At 39.8% G+C, this 20,604-nt stretch overlaps 1 protein-coding gene across 1 annotated transcript in view; it reads right to left on the bottom strand.

The window, feature by feature from the left end:
* Positions 1-20,604, bottom strand: part of KL (klotho) — a 47,406-nt gene that overhangs the window by 7,921 nt on the left and 18,881 nt on the right. The window contains exons 2-3 of the mRNA XM_042950508.1: positions 2,221-2,731; positions 1,209-1,477 (exon numbers count right to left, since the gene is read on the bottom strand). Coding sequence (XP_042806442.1) covers positions 1,209-1,477; positions 2,221-2,731 — 780 coding nt within the window. The remainder of the gene's footprint in view (positions 1-1,208; positions 1,478-2,220; positions 2,732-20,604) is intronic.

Below are 20,604 nucleotides of genomic sequence, written 5' to 3'. Positions count from 1 at the left end.
AGCTGAGCAGCCCAGGCGCCCATGTCTCTGTCTTGATTTCTATTTTCACACTCAGACTTTTCAACAACACCCCACCAGCACCTGCTCACTTAACACCATGCCCCATGCACTCTATTATATTATTTGTACATCAATCATTTTCCCTCAGTAGACCTCTATGAGGTGTTTGTTTGTTTTTTTGTTTTTTGTTTTTGTTTTGAGACAGGCTGCAAATAAGCGAGGGCAGAGAGAGAGGGAGAGAGAGAGAATCCCATGAGGTGCAGAGAGAGAGAGAGAGAGAGAGAGAGAGAGAAGAGGGGCTCACCTGAAGCAGGGCTTGTGTTCACCTGAAGCGGGGCTCAAGCTTACCCTATGCGGGACTCTAAATCACGAGCTGTGAGATCATGACCTGAAGCGAAGTCAAATGCTTAACCAACTGAGCCTCCCAGGCGCCCAGCAGTAGACATCTTTGAAATCAGGGGTCAATCTTACCCATGCCAGTGTGCACTCCCCTCAACGGAGCATCCCCGGCAATGAACACAGGGCTTTGTGCATGCTAAGCACCCAATAAGTGCCTCCTAAAATAGTCCATCAAGCTCCAGAAAACAAATTCCTTTAAAACTGGGAAGTTAAAAATATACTGAGGATTAACTAAATAGTAAGTGCTCCATAAATATTGGTTGACCATTTTGAAGAACTTCCTTACCCTTTCGATAACTAGTTCTAGAAATGAAACTTCAAGCAGTGAACCATTGGAGCAAGAGTTTTCACCGCTTGAGATGCTTCTGCAACAGGGTGCAGCCAAGCCCCGGCAGGGCTCTGCCTAATGTTCCTGCCTCAGACTCAGCAGCTCCACTGAGATCTCAGAAAATTTGAAGTTGTTTGTCCTATCTTGGTTATGGAAGAACTCAACTGCTTATTTAAAAAGCATCCAAAACCACTGTATTAAAAGGGAGTATTTTTATCGTTTTACTATCTTTTCAGATATTAAATATTCATATATTTTAAATCTGTTCCTCCTTTGGGACTGATTTAAAGTGCAAGATGAAGCTAGGAAGATTTGTGGAGAGAAGGGTGCAATGTTCCAAATTGTGCCCTTAATGTTCTCATTAAGGAATCACGTCTGGCCCAAAGAATGGACAATGTGTCATGACAACCTAATAAGGAAGCACTACTTACTAGCGATAGGGCTTGGTGAGACTGCTGATTGGTTTTGTCAGCTGACTTACTTGAATGTAGTTGTCAACAATTCCCCAAGCAAAGTCACAGGGAAATGTCCCTTCTAGAGGTTGATTTTCAGGTAAAGGAGGGAAGCCATTTTTCTCTATCAGCTTTTGGTAGAACAAGGCTGAAGATTTCGGCAACAGTTTCTTATCCTGGCTTAGAAAGTCAACATAGAAGAGTCCACGCCTGATGCTGTAACCTCTGTGCCATTCGAAGCCATCCATAAGGGACCAGGCCGTGTACCCAATGACGTCCACCCCATCCAGCCTAATGGCTGCAAAGAGAAGAGAGGACAAGAACAATGTGACCCCTAGCCAGGCACTGGCCTCATGTGTCAAGAGCATTTGAGGGGTTTACTACTTACGGAAATAAGTTGCGTATAATGGTCACTGTTTGGTAAACCAATGACCTTTCTTACTAATGAAAGGCTGTCACACTTGGGTAATTCTACAAACAAATGTCTTCACCAACATGCTTATCTCCAGTATGTTTTTACTTGGAATATTTTTATTTCCAGTAGGTGTTCTTTGGGCCTGAGATGATGGTCTTGCTCCATTTTCTATCCTAGCATTGTGCTTGCCACAATAAGTGAACACAATCTTTAAAAGAATAAACTACTTAATATTTCCTTCAGAAAGGGTTGATATTCTTTTTTCTTTAAAAATTGTTTTATTCAGTGCAAATAATAAGAACCCAAAAACATGTACAGAGATCTAGATGTCCTGGGATTCACTTAATCCTTAATATAATCTAAAATTCTAGAGTACTAACTCTGAAAGTCAAGTGTTTTCACACATTATAACCCAGTTTCTCATTTTCAAAATGAGTTTAAAAATGAATTTAAGTTCCTCAAGTCCCCAAATGAGAAAGGTGTTACATAAGTGCATTTCTACTATTGCCAAAATGAATTTCTTCATTACAATTAAAATCTATAAATTCACATAGTTTATTACAGATTATCTGAAAGATTTTCCTGTTGCTTTCGGCAAGAAATTAGAATTTTATCCCCAATCCTACCTTTTAAGGTTTCCATTACGAATTTTTTGAGGTAATACATATATTTGGCGTCGTCTCTCTTGGTGGTCCCTGAGACAAACCAGCCATTTTCCACAATAAATATTTGAGGGTGGTTATATTCAAGGTCAATCCAAGAAAGGAGTTGCCTCAGGCTGGGAGATTCTAACTGGCGGAACTTCATGTGGGGGTCCAATAGTTGAAAACTCAAGGTTGGTCCAAAAGAAAGAGCAAAAAAGTCAGCTGTTCCCTTAATGAACTTTTTCTCAGCTTCAGTAAAATCAGGCAGAAGACGTGAAAGATTATTCTTCATGCTCTCAGGATAGTCACCATCAATAAATATGGGTTTGGCAAACCAGCCTAGTACAAAGTCAAGAGACTTTTGACATTCTTTGATGCTGTGGTCGGTCATTCTTCGAGGATTGATCCAGTGGGAGCTTAGGGCGATGGAGACCTGGCCTCCCTGAGTTGGACGGAAAGAAGTATTGTAGAGATGCCAGATTTTGGCATGAGCCTATAAAAGAAAAGCCATGGTGAATTTCTCTCTGATTGCAAGAAGAAATATGTAATACATTTCTGAATCCTCAACTCTATTGGTGTCTGTTTCACATCAAGCCTAACTTAATGAATCACCCCACAATGTAAAAGTCACCTGGAAACAATAAATTATTTCAGGGGTAGGTCAGCCCACAGTGAGCTGCTACCACGACTGGAATTATTTCTATTGTTTTTCAGTAGCCAGTGGAAAATGTGAATTTCTTGTCTTGAAGTCGTTATTCATACTTTGAGAAGTTAATGAAATAAGAATTTGTTATAATGTCTTACTACTTAATTGACTTTGGATTATGTAATTTTTAATTAATAGGCTTCGTGAAAAGAACCAATCCTGCATTATGATCACACCAGGAATTTCTAAATAGGATTATATATTTTTTATCCTAAGAGACTGGGAGTTTTCGAGGTGACTCAAGTTGTTGGAGTCAATTTGATATTTTGTATTCATCTCTCACAGCTAAAATTCTAACACGTGTCCCTTTATTCTTAATTTTTATTCTTCCCTAAGAAGAATCAGCACAATAAAGTAAAGGGCCAACTCCAATATCTAGCCTCGGCCCACCCTCTGGAACTCTGGGACAGTGTTGGTTCGCACAGGACCCAGAAGTGCGAGGGTACGAGCCAAGAGCAAGAATCACCCAAACTTGGCTTTGAGGAGATCAGCTGTCCATAGTTAGTCAGCACTCAGCTGGGAGTTTCCTACAGCAATGAAATGGGCTTTGCTTAAGATTAACTTTATACTCCCATAAAATCTTACTGACTTCTGATATCTCATTTTCGCTTGTTTTCTTTGTATTTATGAAGACCAGTGAGGATTACAGGGTTTTTCCTCCCTTATTTGAATTTTCTCTTCACTTTGAATTCCTTGATTTACTCTCCATATTTTTCTACAAACACAAGGGCTGTTTATTGGCCTTTTACTCCCCTAATATATCCTCCTTGAAAACCTCATTCCAGTTCTCTGTTTGACTCATATTCTCCGAAATGATCATGCCAATTTCATCCCGCTCCCTGGGCCTGAAGAAGTTCTTTCACTCAGTATGCCAAATATGCTCTTCATTTTCCCTAAATACTCTTCTCGTGGTTCATTTCAGTGCAGGTGTCCAAGAATGATCTTATCACTGTTCTTATGAGTTCAGCCAAATATTTCAGTGGAATAAAATAGTTTATGTCTAACTTTCATTTTTAGTTTCTTAGTAAATATCTACTATGTTTCATTCCACTGAATATATTTTTTCATGACCTGAAGCATCTACCCATATGCTAAGAAGGAAAGGGAGAATAAAAGATTGATCAGAAGAATAGTAGCATTCACCCATGTGGTTCAAGGGGGGGGCTCAGTCATGCTACGCTGCTGGTCTTGTGGTGTCCCCCACCTTTATCTTCCTCCCCTCCACCACCCGATATCTCTCTTCCCCATTGTCAAGACATCTCGTCATGTCGCTTAACAGTTAAATAGAAAAGAAAAGGAACATCTCAGGCTAGTCCTCAGAATGTCAGATCAGGGCACTTTCCTAACTTGGCCCAACTGAGGCCCACAGGCACTCGTGTTCTAAGTCTAACAGACACACCTCGACAGACCAGCTGCTGTGATAGAAATAAGAGGCCAGGCAAGAGTGAGAGCAACCCAAGAATTTCCTAATCTGGGTCAGTTTTGCAGGTAGCAGAAGTAGGAGTCCTACCATAGAATAGCCTACACTAATGGACCACTCCTCTAACCTTGGATACTTTGACACGGTGCAGAGGAAGTCTGGCTAGGAAACCAATGCCCTGGGCCACACAGAAATGTACACGTGGTCTCTAATGTCAGATAAACTTCCTGCCCTGTCACATTTTCGGGTGCCTTTGACCACACTACCTAACCTGGCAGGTGAGACTAACTTCCTTGTGTCTTTCACAGAGATGTTATGACAATTAAATAATTTACATAAAACACCTAACACAGAGTCTGCATTCAATAAGGTCTCCATGAATGCTTACTCCTTCTCTCCTTAAAGGATGAACAGAAAAAAAAAAAAAAAAAAAAGGAAAGCATAGCAGGTCCAGGGAATATCACCTGCTAAGGAATTCAGCCCAAGAGCACCCAAGTGAGGTACTGATACCACCTGGGGTTTGGATTAGAAGAGGCTTAGGGCTTAGGTTGGGATCCCATCTCCCCCATCCATTACCAGTGTGAGCCTCAGGTACTTCTCAGTATCAATGGGGACAGCATCTATTCTCCTGCAAGGACACGATGGGGATCATGTGATATGATGCAAGTAAAAATGTCTACTAAGTAGTTTATTATTTTAGAGAAGTATATATTTGCAGCATTGGGAAGTTGATGGTTAATTTTATGTGTCAATTTGACTGGCCTTAGGGCCCCCCAGATAGCTGGTAAAATGCTTGTCAAGGGTTTAGCTAAACTATGCCATGGTAATGCTGCTTCAGCAGCCATTTTGTTTGGCCATGCAGCCTTGAGGGACCTTGACCTGACATCAGCCCCTCCTGCAAGTGCATGCCCTAGACAGCAGCCTGCAGGGTCACAATCAAATTTAAGGTCCTGACATGACCTCCCTAACCGCCCTTGTGATCCAGAATCTCCCCTTGCTCCCAGCCCCTGTATGCCTTATGGGCCCTTTAGATAGACCACCATGGAGCTTACTAAAATCCTCTTTCTGGTTTGAATTGACCAATCTGGCCCTTGCCTAAGAACCCTAATCAAGCCATGTATTTGGGTTCTGCCTCTCTCTTTGTCTGTACTCTGCCTTGACCTCCCCATGTGGCCCCTTAAGGCCGAGTACTTCCTCCAGGACCTGTGAGTAACAGACTTCTCTATTTCAAGTTCTCTTGTGCTCTGTTGTTGAACTGGGGCTCACCATACAGCACTATGCTCCACTTAACAAATGTTAATTTAACAAAACCATAACAACATTATTTCTGGGTGTGTCTATGAGGATATTTCTGGAAGAGATTAGCATTTGAATCGGAAGGCTGAGTAAAGGAGACCACCCTCACCAATGTGGACTGGCATCAACCCATGCATTGAGGGGCTGAAGAGAACCAAAAAGGGAAGGAAGGGTGAACTATTCTTCTGGAGATTGCAAACAAATATAGAAAGCATCTTGGATGTCACTTGTCTTAACCACTCACCCTACTCCCCAAACCCTTACTTGATCTGTTATTTGACTGCTCTCCACCACAGCCCAACTTGGTGGTCATCCCACTCATGGAGGCCCCCCACCCTCACCCCAACCCAACCTGCCACACTGGGCTGCATGTCCCTTCTCTGGGTGCTCTCTGAGTCTCAGGCATACCTCTCTTGCATCTACTGCAGGTAATGATGCCTTCCTCACCAGACTGAGCTCCCTGGCTTCCCTCATCCCCTTCCATTGCCTGTTAAACTGAACTGAACCTTGCTTCATTCACCTTCATTCCATTTTCTGATGGTAGATTTGAGTAGTCGACTACTATAAGGCAAGGTGTGGGATGGTCACTAAAGGTGTGGCAACAACTAAGGACAATTAAGAGGGACACATGGTTATGTTTGGTTTTGCGTTGCTTTCTAATTATTCCAGGTACGTTAATCTTACAAACTTGTTATTTTAAGATTGACATTTAATATAGCTATTGACATAGACTCAGGGAAGTAATTAAGGGTGTATGTAAGAATGTTTATCTATGAACTATTTCCAATAGCGAAATATTGAAATAATTGAAATGTCCAATATTCAAATACATTCACACCCATACGTGCATTTTTTAACACATTATGGTATGACTAAAGATATACTACTATTCAGACATTATAAACAATACGGAAGAACGTCCATTTACATGTTAAAACTGTTTCTAAAATACTAACTGAACAGAAAAGCAGGCTACAAACTAGTAAGTAGAGTTTAACAGAATTTTTTATTAAAGGAAAACACATACAAATCTGAAATGATTTATAAGTTGTTAAAAGAGCTTTGTAGCAGGATTGTGGGTGGTATAATTCTCTTCAATTTGCTTATCTATATTTTTTCATTTCCTACCATACACATGTATTGCTTTAGAGTTTTGTGGGGTTTTTTTACTTAAAATTTAAAAATGAAAAATAGCTCATAGGAGCTGGATGGCTGGCCCTGCTGAACTGTCCATGATAGTAATTTGAAAGCCGTGATCTAAATAACCCCTGCCTAATTTTTCTTTTTTGTGCCTTATGGTCTCTGCCTCAAGTCCTGAATCCCGGGTGCATGGAACTCTCCACAAAGGTCTGAAATCGCTAGGCTCCCATGCCTTCATGGGTGCATCTCTCTCAAGTTTTCCTATCCCCAGTCCCTCCAGTTCCACCCCGCTTCAAAACTCAGCTCAGACATCACCCTTCTGGGAAGTCTTCCCTGACATCTTCCCTCTCTCTGCCCTGAAGTGTCCACTCCATGTGTCTCCACAGCTGCCCTCTATTAAAAGACCTTCACCATATTGGGTTGCATTCATTCACGTGTCTAGATTGTAGGTGTTTCCAAGTTTTTGACTAGGTCTTTTATGTGTCTATTCCCAGATTCTAGCAAAGTGTCTGGGGCAGAATAACAAACAAATATGGAGGAATGAAGTCTGGCAGTGAAAAACAGACCAAAGAGTGTCGACACAAGCAAATATTTTTCTGAGCCAGAACAGGAAAACTCTCATCATATACCCTGGTTGTATTTTATTTCTGAGACCTTGAAAGACAGAAAACTTTCAGGTGCACACCATCACAAAAATAAATTAGAATGGATTTGGCATAGTAGGCTCTTAAGAATAATACTGCATAGTCCCAAGATGTGCTAATGATCTAAAGTGGGGCATATGACACGGTGTATAATGTCCTCTCCACTTCCTTCCTAGCCTCATTGTTGATTTTGTAATCTACGTTCTGAAAAATCTAAGAAAAAAAATTAATCTTATATTTCTTTCTGCCAATCAGCTAGTATCACCACATTTTAGAAGTCAACTGAAATATTCTGAATTCCATAAACACATATAAACATTTTCTCTCTGGTTAAATGACTCCTTGTCATTTACCTATTTGTACCCTTCACAGAGCTCAACGAAAACTTTCACACAAACTGGGTATTTAAAAATAGTGAGGGACGGGAAACATGGGAGATGAACCCCACGTCCACTCCAGCATTCTACCGTGGTTCGGTTTCCAGACTTGGAACACACAGCAGCACCACTGAGCTGAGAAGGCAGAGCTCAGTGATACGGGCTGCTGAAGATCCACATGTCGAAGAGAAGGGCACAGAGGGAGGGCCCAGATTTCTGCATGAGGATTTTCCGGCAGTCCTTGGCTATGAAGAAGACGAGATTCTGCAGGGCTTCACAAAGAGCAGACGCCACAGGTCTGAGAGCTGAATACAAAAGGCTGTACCTAGAGAGCCACAATAGAGAAACATGGCTGAATACTTCAGACATTCAACCGAAATCCATAAAGGTCATACGTGAGGAATAAGGACAAAACTAAGACACACCAGCTCTAACAAAGACTACATCCAAGCCTAGTGGGTTCAAGAGAATCCTTGGTAAAGTAATTGCCTGGCAGAGCAAAATACCACACCCTTTAAAGGAAGTGGCATAAGCCAGACTTCCTATCATGTGTTATTTATATTGTCCAGGCTTAATAAAAAAAATTACTAGACATTGAAAAAGCAAGAAATAAAAATCTTAATTAAAAAAAAATCAAAAGGACAGAAACCAAAGCCAAGATGACCCAAAAGAATTTTAAGATAGCTATTACAAGTATGTTCGAAGATTTCAAGAAAAAGATAGATATAGAAAGTGAATGATGTGGAATAACCGCATATAACAGAGAAACGGAAACTCAAAGAAAGCATGACATTCTAGAACTGAAAAGTAAAATATATAAAGTGAAAATTTTATCAAAGGGGATTAATAATATTAATTCTACATAGGCTATATAATTAGGGTGAATAATCTCTATTTTAAAATTTTTTCATGTTTCTTTATTTTTGAGAGAGAGAGAGAGAGACAGAGCGTGAGCAGAGAGAGAAGGAGACACAGAATCCGAAGCAGGCTCCAGGCTCTGAGTTGTCAGCACAAAGCCCAAAGCAGGGCTCGAACTCATGAACTGTGAGATCATGACCTGAGCCAAAGTCAGATGCTTAACCGACTAAGCCACCCAGGTGCCCCAGGATGAATAATCTTTAAAGAAACCACAAAAATATATTAAATGTTTACCTTAAAAGCCAGTAGGATAACAAAAATGAAATACTAAAAAATATTTGATTCACCTAGAAGAATGCTTAAAGAAAGATACAAACAAAAACCAATGAAATAAATAGAAAGCAAACAGCAAAATGGTAAACACAAACCCAATCGTATCAATAATTACTCAAATGAAAATAGACTAAATGCTCCAAGTAAAAGACAGTGTCTGCTGCTGACAGCACAGAGCCTGCTTAGGATTTTCTCTCTCTCTCTCTCTCTCTCCCTCCCTCTCTCTCTGCCCCTCCCCACTCAAGCTCATGTGCATGTGCCCTCTCTCTTTCTCTCTCTCAAAATAAATAAATAAACGTAAAAAAAAAAAAAAAAAACAAACAAACTCTAACCCCAGGTAATTTCACTAGTGAGTTCTATCAAAGACTTAAGGAAAAAATATACCAATTCCACAAAAATTCATTTAGAAAATAGAAGAGAGGTCGTTCTCAATTCAACTTGTGAAGTTAGTGTAACAGTGATGTAAAAATCTGCCAAAAAATTTAAGAAACGAAAATTAGAAACCAAACATCCCTGGAATAGATATGCAAAAAGTAACTGAAGGTCAAACACAACAATATTTTTTTAAATGTACCAAAAGAGGGGTGCCTGGGTGGCTCAGTTAGTTGAACACCCAATGTTGGCTCAGGTCATGATCTCACAGCTCATGAGTTCAAGCCGCATGTGGGACTCTGTGCTGACAGCACAGCCTGATTCAGATTCTGTGTCTCCCTCTCTCTGCCCCTCCCCTGCTCATACTCTGTCTCTCTGTCCCTCTCTCAAATAAATAAACATTAAACATTAATAAACATTAAAAAAAGGTTTTTTTTAATGTACCAAAAGAGAAATGGCATGGCATTACTAATATGAGACAAAATATAGTTTAAGTCAAAAATTGTTACAAGAGACTTGGGGCGCCTGGGTTGCTCAGTTGGTTAAGTGTCTGACTTCAGCTCAGGTCATGATCTTGCAGTTTGTGGGTTCGAGCCCCACATCAGGCTCTGTGCTGACAGCTCAGAGCCTGGAGGCTGCTCCGGATTCTGTCTCCCTTTCTCTCTGCCCCTCCCCTGCTCACACACCCTCTCTCTCTCAAAAATAAATAAGCATTAAAAAAAATTAAAATAAATAAATAAATAAATAAATAAATAAATAAATTGTTACAAGAGACAAAGAAGAACATTACATATGGGTAAGAGGGTCAATCCTTCAAGAATATATAACAGTTACAAACATTTGCACACGAAGAAGAAAAGAAAATTAATGAAACAAAAATTGATAGAATTGAAGAGAGAAATATATCATTTGGTAATAACTGTTGCAGACTTCAATACTCCACTTTCAATAATGGACAGAAACTCTAGACAGAAGGTTAACAAGTAAACAGAGGTCTTGGACATTACTAGAAGTCAATCCGAGCTAAGAGACACACAGAACACCCCACCCAACGAGAACAGATACACATTTTTCTCAAGAGCACATGAGACATTCCCAAGAATTGACCATATGTGAGGACTCAAAGCAATCCTTAATAAATTTTAAAAGATTGAGATCATACAAAGTATCTTCTCTGACCACAGTGAAGTGAAACAAGAAATCAATAACATTCATAAATATGTGGAAATTAAAGAACACACTCCTAAAAATCAACAGGTCAAAGAAGAAATCACAAGGAACATTAGGAAACACTTATGAATAAAAACAAAAGCTGAATAAAAACAAAACCACAATGCACCAAGACTTAGAAGACGCAGCAAAAGCAGTACTCAGAGATAATTTTATACCTGTAAATACTATATTAAAAAAGAAAGACCTCAAAGCAAGAACTTAACCTTCCACCTTAAGGAAAAAGAAAAAGAAGAGCAAACTAAACCCACAGCTGGCAGAATAAAAGGAATAATGAAGATTAGAGTAGATAGAAACAAGATAGAGAAGAGTGTCTAGACAATTATCTGATAAATTATCTAGACTAAGAAAAACAGAGAGAAGACTCAAATTACTAAAATCAGAAACAAAAGTGGGGACGCTATTACTGATCATTTCTGTATATCTATTTCCATAATAAAAGGATTATAAGGAAAGATGGTAAAAATTGTATGCCAACAAATGAGATAACCTAGATGAAATGAACAAATTCCTAGAAATACACAAAGTACTAAAAATGGCTCAAGAAGATATAGAAAAAGGAGAAGGATATCACTTTCTTTAAATTTTATTTTATTTTTTTAGTTCTGCCTTTCGGTGTATGATTTCCTTATTGTTTAGGCTCAGATCTCTGGTACAAGGTTGGATGGGGGAGACACCATGTTTACTCACTTGAAGATTCAACACTGAAACTTATCCATCCTCCCCAAACTGATCTCTAGATTCTGCACAATCCCATACAAAATTCCAATACATTTTTTTTGTAGACATTAATGAGTTGTTTCTAAAATGTATGTGATTATTCAGAGGACATAGATAAATTAAAATAAATTGCAAGAGGAAGAACAAAGTTGAAACATTCACAGGACCTGATTTCAAGACTTACTATAAAGCTATAATATTCAATATGGTGTGATATTGGCATAAGAATAGACAAATAGATCAAAGGAGAAGAATAAAGAATTCAAAAATAGACCTAATGCAAATTGATTTTGAACAAATCCTTAGATGGCAAAAAAAAAAAAAAAAAAAAAAAAAGCCTTTTCAACAAACTCTCTTGCAACAATTGGGAAACCATTATGGGGAAAAGTGAACCCAACCTTACACCTTGCATAAAAATTCATCTGAGATAGACCACAGGCCCAAATGTAAAATATAAAACTATAAACTCACAGAATAAAACATAGCCTCTGGATCTCACAGTAAGGATTTCTTAGAATTCAGAAAGCACTAATCATAAAAGAAAAAACAGATGAAGTGGACTACATCAAAATTAAAATCTTCTCATCAAAAAAGTTAACAAAAAAGACAAAGCACTGAGGAGAAATATGTATATGTATAATATATATATATATGTATATATATATATATGACAAAAGAGTTGTATTCAAAATAAATACAAGAATCCTATCAATTCATAACAAAAAAAGAAATCAACCATATCGCCACCATGAACAACAGATCTGAGCAGACATTTTCACAACAACATCTACACCAATGTTCAATCAGCACATGGAAAGGTACTCAACACCAACATTATCAGGGAAATGCATATTAAAACCACAGTGAGCTATCATATGCACAGGAATGCCACAGCTGAAGACTGACAGCAAATTCTGACAAGGATGAAAAGCAGCTGGAACTTTCATACATTGCTGCTTGGAGTGTAATTAGTACCACCACTCTGGAAAATAATTTGGCAGTTTCTTATAAAGTTAAACATGGGCTTTCTCTATAACCCAGAAATTCCACATCTAGGTATTTACCCAAAAGAAATGACAAAATAGGTCCACAAAAAGACACAATGTGAGGATAAAAACAAGAGTGAACGGTTCAAGGATGCTTACAATAGCATTATTCACAATAGCAAAAAACTGAAAATAACACAGATGTCCATCAACAGGAGTATGTATAAATCCTGTCTGTTTTTACAATGCAATACTACTCAGCAATAAAAAGAATGAACTGCTGTTAAATGCAACAATAGGGATTGGCCTCAAAAATATTATATTTAGCAAAAGAACCAAGACACAAAGAATACATGCCTATGGTTGCGTGATTCCATTCACATAAAATTCAAAAATTAGCCGGCTGTGATAGAAATCAGAACAGTGGCTGCCTATGGTGGGTGAAAATTGATTAGAAAGAGTCACAAAGGGGGCTCCCGGGTGGCTCAGTAGGGTAAGCGTCTGACTTCAGCTCAGGTCATGATCCCACAGTTCATGGGTTCAAGCCCTGCGTCGGGCTCTGTGCTAACAGCTCAGAGCCTGGAGCCTGCTTTGGACTTTGTGTCTCCTTCTCTCTCTGCCCCTCCCTTGCTCACACTCCGTCTGTCTCTCTCTCTCTCTCAAAAATAAATAAACATTAACAAAAGAAAAAAGAAAAAAAGAGTCACAAGGAAACTCTGGGGTGATGGGAATGTTCTGATCTTCATTGGAATGTTGGTTACACAAGTGTATGCAGTTGCCAAAATTTATCAAAGTATACATTAAAATATGTGCATCAATTTTAAAGATCTATAGAGAAAGAAAGAAAACCTTAGTCATAGGCGAAGCTATTTCGGGGACAGAAATAGAGTTATCTAAGATTTACATGGCAAGAGAAAACTGATTTTCTCTGAAACACTAATTTATTTCTGAAACTACAGTAGTAATTTGTTGCTTAAAAAAATTTTGCAGCTGGGGTGCCTGGGTGGCTCAGTTGGTTAAGCATCCGACTTCAGCTCAGGTCATGATCTCATGGCTTGTGAGTTCGAGTCCTGTGTCAGGCTCTGTGCTGGCAGTTCAGAGCCTGGAGCCCGTTTCAGATTCTGTGTCTCCCTCTCTCTCTCTGTCCCTCCCCTGCTCATGCTCTGTCTCTCAAAAATAAACATTAAAAATTTTTTTTTAATTTGTAGTTATTTAGCTTTTAATTAAGGGGATCAATACTCATTTATTCACTCACTCATTTATTCATTCAACAAATGTCCTAGGCACTTGTCTAAGTTTCTAGAAATCAATAGGATTCAAAATAAGATTCTGATATCATGCAGCTTACATTCTAGGGAGGAAGAGAGGTCCTTGAAATAAAGCTGAGTAAGAGAATCGGAGGTGGCAGGGGTCAGGACGGGGGAGTACAGTATGAAAGCCTTCTTTGAGCAGGGATGTTTGAGGAGAGGTCTATCAATAACATGACAAATGAAGGCTGCTAAAGGAGCCCAGGAGGGGAAAAGCATTCTGGGTAGAGGATGGGGCCAGTGTAGAGATCTGTGGGTCCTGTGGGCATGTGGCAGGTTGGAGGTAAACCGTACAGAAGGCAAAGGGAGAATCTCCTCAAAGAGAAGATCAGACAAGACACTGAGCCCCCACTCCTCCCACCTCCAAGCCGAGTGGGCTGTTGGCAATGACAGACAGGTGTGGGAGTTCAAAAGTCCACCTGAAAGGCAACTGTGGGATACAACTTACAGTCCAGAGGTCCCGCAAGGGATCAAGCTGAAATGGCAACGTAGCTTGTCTTTTCCCTTTCCCTGTTCTGCTCTCATGCCCTCACTGACTTCTCTTGCAAGCACTTTTGACTCAAGATCTGCTTCTTGGGGAGCCAGACCTGCGTCAGGCTGGGACGCGGTTGTCTCAGCCTCATAGGGCGCAGTGAAGAGTTTGATTTTATTCCATTTTTTTTTCTTTTCAAGTTTTTATTTAAATTCTAGCTAGGTAACATATATGGTAAAATTGGTTTCAGGTGTAGAATTTAGTGATTCATCCTTTACATAAAACACCCAGTGCTCATCACAAATGTCCATTGCCCATGTAGCCCATCTCCCACCCACCTCCCCTCCAGAAACCCTCAGTTTGTTCTCTATAGTTAAGAGTCTCTTATAGTTTACTTCCCTCTCTTTTTTTTTCCTTCCCCTATGTTCATCTGTTTTGTTTCTTAAATTCCACATATGAGTGAAATCATATGGTATTTGTCTTTCTCTGACAGGCTTATTTTACTTAGCATAATACACTTGAGCTCCATCCATGTCATTGCAAATGGCAAGATTTCCTTTTTTTTTTTTTTTTTTTTTTGATGGCTGAGTTGTATTCCATTACACACATACACACACACACATACACACACACACTCACACCACATCTTCTTTATCCATCCATCAGTTGATGGACATTTGGGCTGTTTCCATTGTTTGGCTATTGTTGATAACATGCTGCTATAAACATCAGGATGCATGTGCCCCTTTAAATCTATATTTTTGTATCCTTTGGGTAAATACCTATTAGTACAGTGCAATTGCTGTGTCATAGGGTAGATTTCATTCTAAGTTAGGTGAAATTCACTAGATAGTTAAGCTGAGTGATTAAGAACATGGGCTAGGTCAGACTGTTCTAAATCTGTACCCTTATTAGCTGTGTGACCTTAGACATATAATCTAACTCTCTGTGCCTCTGTTTCCTCATCTGTAAAATAAGAACAAGTATAGCACCTTATATTCATATCCTTACGGGGATTAAATAAGTCAATATATGAAAAAACTTATGATTGTGACCCATCGGGTAAGTTTATGAGTCAGTGTGGTAGTAATGGAATTTAATTTATGATTTTTAAGAGATCACTGACTGCTACGTGGCAAACAGACTCCAGGAGGGCAACATAGGAACAAGGAAAGCAGTTAGGCAGCTATTGCTGTGGTCCCAGTAAAAGATGATGTTGGTTTGGACCAAAGGATGTAGATAGAAGTGGCCAGATTTCAGCTATCACTGAAGGTGGAATCAATCAGTAGAACTAGCCGATGAATTACACGTGACTTGTGAGGCAGGGAAAGAATCAAGGACAACAGAGAAAGCAACAAGTAAGGGACTTGGGAAGGAAAGTGATCAAGTTCTGTTTGGACCGTGGGTCTGATATTTGGGTGAAGATGCCTGGTTGATGGCTGGGTGTATGCGTCGAAAGTTGGAGAAGACATGGATGGTATTAACAATCATTCAAATACATTTCGGAGGTAACACTGACAGGGTCACTTTTGGCTATCATTCCTCAGATATATTTTTTAAAAAATGAAATGGAATAATTCTTAACAGATTAACTTAATCCTACAAATAATCATAATTAAATTGACTGAGACCAGTGGCTAAAGAACTGAAATGCAGCCCATAAGCAAAAAATAATTCAAGCAGCTAATATCTGTCTACTTTCCACCCAAGAACAGACCTCGAAGTGTTGTGTAGTTCTAAATTAGAGGTACATTCTTTTAAGAAAGGTCAAAGGACTAGACAAATTTTGGAGAGCCCCAGAGATTTGCTATTTTCTCCTTTTGGCATCCTTTTACTATAAGAACAGTATCACGATCACTTGTCTAAGGACTTTCCTAAAAGTCACTGCCACCCTGTGCTGTTACACAAGTATGCCAACTATCCAGTGTTCGTGTTTGTAGACCAAATTAATCCTTTTGTTTCTATGAGCACAGTTCTGTGGATTATAAACTGTTGTTACTACAGATGGAATTTCAAGCAGCCTCCACAAAACAACAATTTAAGAGAGCACAAAAATAATTTCCAAACATAACCCGCTAAAATGTTTAGCCACAAAAATACCGGGACCAGTAGTCTCTGTGTGTGGTTCCTCAAATGTTGCTCAGGACCTGACTCTACCATCCGAGTCCCGACCTGTGCCCAGGGCCTCAGCTCCACCTTCCCTGACACCCAGTGAGATACATGTATGGTAATAAGCAGCCGCTGGCCTTTCTCGCCTTCACTTCGGACTTCCGAGGAAGTAGAATTTCTAGCTTGAGCACCAAGCCTCATGGCCTCTCACAAGTTAAGAAGTAGGACTAGTATGGTTTCATATCCATATGAGGTTCATATCTCATCCCTTCCCGACCAGCTCTTTTACCACAGAGAAGTCAATTTCTCGATACCCCTCACCCGGGGCTCTACCTTGGATGACAGGTCAATCCTGAAATGGCATTCTACTTTTCCTCTGTTATCTGTGGCCCTCCCTGCCTCCTGTTTTGAATTTGTTTCTTCTAAGAAGAGTTCATAATTATTAGTGATATTTTCCTGAGTTACTCTCTGTAAAAGTCCACTCCTTCCAAATTCAGCTCAATTCTCCTCTCCTCTGCGAAGACTTGTTTGGCGTCCTGGATGCATTTAGACGTTCCTTTCCCACCACACCCTGAACATATGTAGCTGGAGTACAACCATGCTTCTTCATAGTTCTTCATAAATTAGTGGCTCTTCAGCAAGGCTCTACACTCCTCATCAACAAGAGTTGAATTGAACCAGCCTGAACATCTAACAATATGAGATTATTTATTTATCCTTTTAGTCAAATATTTATTGAGTAGCTACTATGTGTCAGACATAGTTCTTAGATTAGGTGAAACAATCTAAAGGGAAAACAATAAGGATTAGTTGAAATAATCCAGGACTGAGGGATTAAATGGAACAAATTATTTGTTAGCAAATAATCAAATGATCATCAAAAAACAAATGATCATCAATAATTTTCATAAATTATAGTTAGCTACAGATAAAGCCTGTGTAGTATTACCTAGTTTATGGACTCATCTGTACTTATATGAAATAAATAGACATAAAAGAGGATTCAGTTTCAACTTCAAGGTGAATGACCCAAGGCAGACCAATGAGAGATTCTCCCTGAGATTTTTCTGCTGTAGTAGAGGCAAGGCTCTCCCCTCCTTCTGGAGTAAATCTGGGGTTGTTGGTATAGGAAGAGACCCTCTGCAGTGAGATGTAAAGAAGCCAAGCAAACCCAAGTGCAAGACAGAGAGAGAGAGGGAGGGAGAGAGAGATTGCCACCCTCAGCACCCCCCCAACATGGTAATAATTACCTGAAAGTCCAATTCCTAAAGTCCCTGGAGCTTTTCTCCAATTCTGTGAATTATCCCAGTGTCTTTCTATTAAAATCTCTTTTCTTCCTTAATCTAGTTTTAGCTGGGGTTGGTCATTTGCAAATATAGAATCCCTAAATACACATATAACCAAATTTGAGATTCTATAAGACCTCACTCAGGTAAAGGTATGCTTTTAAACTAGTCAAGACAAAAGCCAAGGTAGATTTTTTAAATCATGGCATGATTTTGGAGTTTTGTTACCTATAAGCATTTTGTCTGGATTTTTCCAAAGCACGTTACATAAAAGGCCTTATTCATTTGTTTTTAAGCATAAACTTCCTTCAAATGAAGTAAAAGGCATTTCATAACTCATTTTGAGTAAATACATCAATAAATCAGAGATCAAGTTTCTTGCCTCATTTATCTGTACAGAACTAATCAACATCAGTTAATTCATTCTACTTAATACTAAATCATGCTGCTCTAAAAATCCTTCCAAACCACTGATGCCAGGTTGTTAACAAAATATCTGGCTTGTGACCAAAACCCACCTAGTCCACTAATCACCATGTTATCGGAGACATAGAGGAGTTCCAATCCCTGGATTTTGTATCTCTGTTTTTCTAATAGCAACAAAATGAGAATGGTGAAGGAACAGGTAGGGAGGCATAAGGCTAGATGAGAAAAAGGGACAAGAAGATAAAGAACTCATATAAGGGATGTTTATCACACAGTCAGCAAAAGCATCCTGTGGTTCATCCATCAGCTAGAATCTTTTCAGTAAACATCCATTACTAAAATCACCAACGTAAATCTATAATACCCTCATGACACAGCTGCTCTCCAATTTCCACACAACCGAGAAAAGTACTTTCCTCGTAATAGTCAGCTTTACTTTCTAAATGTTTTACCTCTGCCTCTTCTCCTAATTCTCCTGCTCTGAATTATCAACAGCAGATGCCAACTGAGTGACTCTCTCTGAGACTTTAAGATCATTTATCAGTTCACAGACTCATTTACGGCTCTTTGCTTTCAAAATAACTCAATTCCCCTCGCAGGTAGAGAACACTTTCCACCCAAAGAAAAAGTGACATGTAAGCGTGCGAGGGTTTCTGTGTTGTCAGATGGGGTAAGATTATGGAAATATAAAATATGTTTTGTGGAGTAGCCAGTAGAAGTTTACTACCCCTCCATTTCCGCCCTCTTTCCCATTTACCTCATGTGGTGGCAATTTCTACCACAGTTCCTTGTCGTTTTTTCACGGCAGAGTCCAGTCGTGGCATCCAGTTATGACGAGCTACAACAATTTGGAAAACCTAGACTAGGACTCATTAGAAATTATCAGAGTGTGCCGTGTAGAGTAAGGGTAGGTAAGTGCTGCTTCGTGAAAGTTCCGTTTCAGTTACGACTCTGTCAATTTTTTACCGTGGGTCAAGTTCCAAGCACCTGAAAATCACTGGTCTAAGTTAAGGGATGTTCTCATCCTGCAAGTAATTTTGAGCTGCCTGTATATTTATTTATTATATAATATGTATTATATACTAAGCATTTATTTACCTGCCTGGCTCAGTTCTAGCATTTGGGGAGGCAACAGCAAACAAATTGGGCAAAAATTTCTGCCCTTATGGAGCTTCTATTTTAGCAGAAGAGATAATAAAGGGCAAACATAATAAACGTGACTATAAAGAATGTTAGAAGGTGGTAAGTGGTACAGAAAATTCAGAACAAAATAAGGGTGGTCTGGGCGCCAAGGAGAGGAGATGCATTTTCTTGGTGGTGCGTGCAACAATCTTTCATTTTTTCCCCCATTAAATATGTTGTGGTGTTAGTCTCCTTTGACATCTCTATAGGGCAAAATCCATGTGTGTTCTTATTGGGTAAGAATCATCTCCATTAACATCTACCCTCACAGAACTTAAAGTACCCCTAATCCATAGTGAATAACAAATCAAGCAAAGGCACACCAGGAAATAAGGATCAGAGAATGGGATTGACCCGGGTAGGCCAGCTCCAGGCCTCAGCTCAGGAAGATACCCAGTCATTTGGCCCCATTCCCATATCTAGGAAAATTTGTCTGTGATCTTAAATAATCCTCAAAGATTATTCTTTAAAACAATTTTTAATGTGTTTTATCTATTTTTGAGAGGTAGTGGGGGGGAGGGGCAGAAAGAGAGGGAGACACAGAATCCAAAGCAGGCTCCAGGCTCCGAGCCATCAGCACAGAGCCCGACGCGAGGCTCGAACTTGTGAACCATGAGATTATGACCTGAGCCAAAGTCAGACGTTTCACCGACTGAGCCACAGGCGCACCCCTCAAAAAGTATTCTTTATCCGCCACTGCCCCTCCCCAAACTGCTCTCCTTGGGCTTTGGTAGGATTCATTTATGATCTAGAGACCTTCCAATAATCTTCAAGGGGTATTAATTAGTATGTATATGACACTCGAACAACTACTAGGCCTGGAGCTTCTGAGGATTGCATAAGAAATGGAAGATTGCATTTTTAATAGCCGCTATTATGCCAGAGGGATTTTGTTGGTTTGCTTGCTTTGTTTGTTAATAGCTCTTATAGGGTCTTCTATTCTGAAGCTAAAAGCCAAGCCCCCCAAATTCTTCTTCACACATTTCATTTGCAGTACCTACACATTTGGCGAACGGCCCTCTACACAAGCCTCCCGGGATGTACTTCTTGAGCCAGGAAGTGGGTCTCTCTACTTCCTTCACAGGCCAGGTCTCTCTGGGAGAAGCAGTTTTGGACGGCGTGGTCAGGCTGTGCCTCACTCGAGAAAGTGGCTTCTGAGCATAGGCTTAAAACAGGTGAGGAAGCTGTTTCTGTGGATTTGGGGGTCAGGTGGGATGGGAGAAACATTCCCAAGGCATAATAGCAAGACCTTCAGCAGGACTGGAGGACAGTGAGTGAGGGGCAGGAGTTAGAGTTGAGGCCAAATGTGTTAGTGCCTGCAAGAGTGTTTCCAGAATGGGGAAATGCCTGATCTAGCCCCCCTCTGTGACGAAAGGGAAAATTTAAAGGGGATTAAACATGAAACGAAAAGAAGCTTTTTAATCAAATTGTAAATGGCATGGTTTTTACCCCCACCCCCCCCCCCACCCCTTGTTTCTCACAGATTAGCAATAAACACAGGG

This window comes from Panthera leo, chromosome A1 (genome assembly GCF_018350215.1).
Source record: "Panthera leo isolate Ple1 chromosome A1, P.leo_Ple1_pat1.1, whole genome shotgun sequence".
In the NCBI taxonomy this organism is placed as follows: domain Eukaryota; kingdom Metazoa; phylum Chordata; class Mammalia; order Carnivora; family Felidae; genus Panthera; species Panthera leo.
This window is presented reverse-complemented; position numbering and strand designations above follow the sequence as displayed.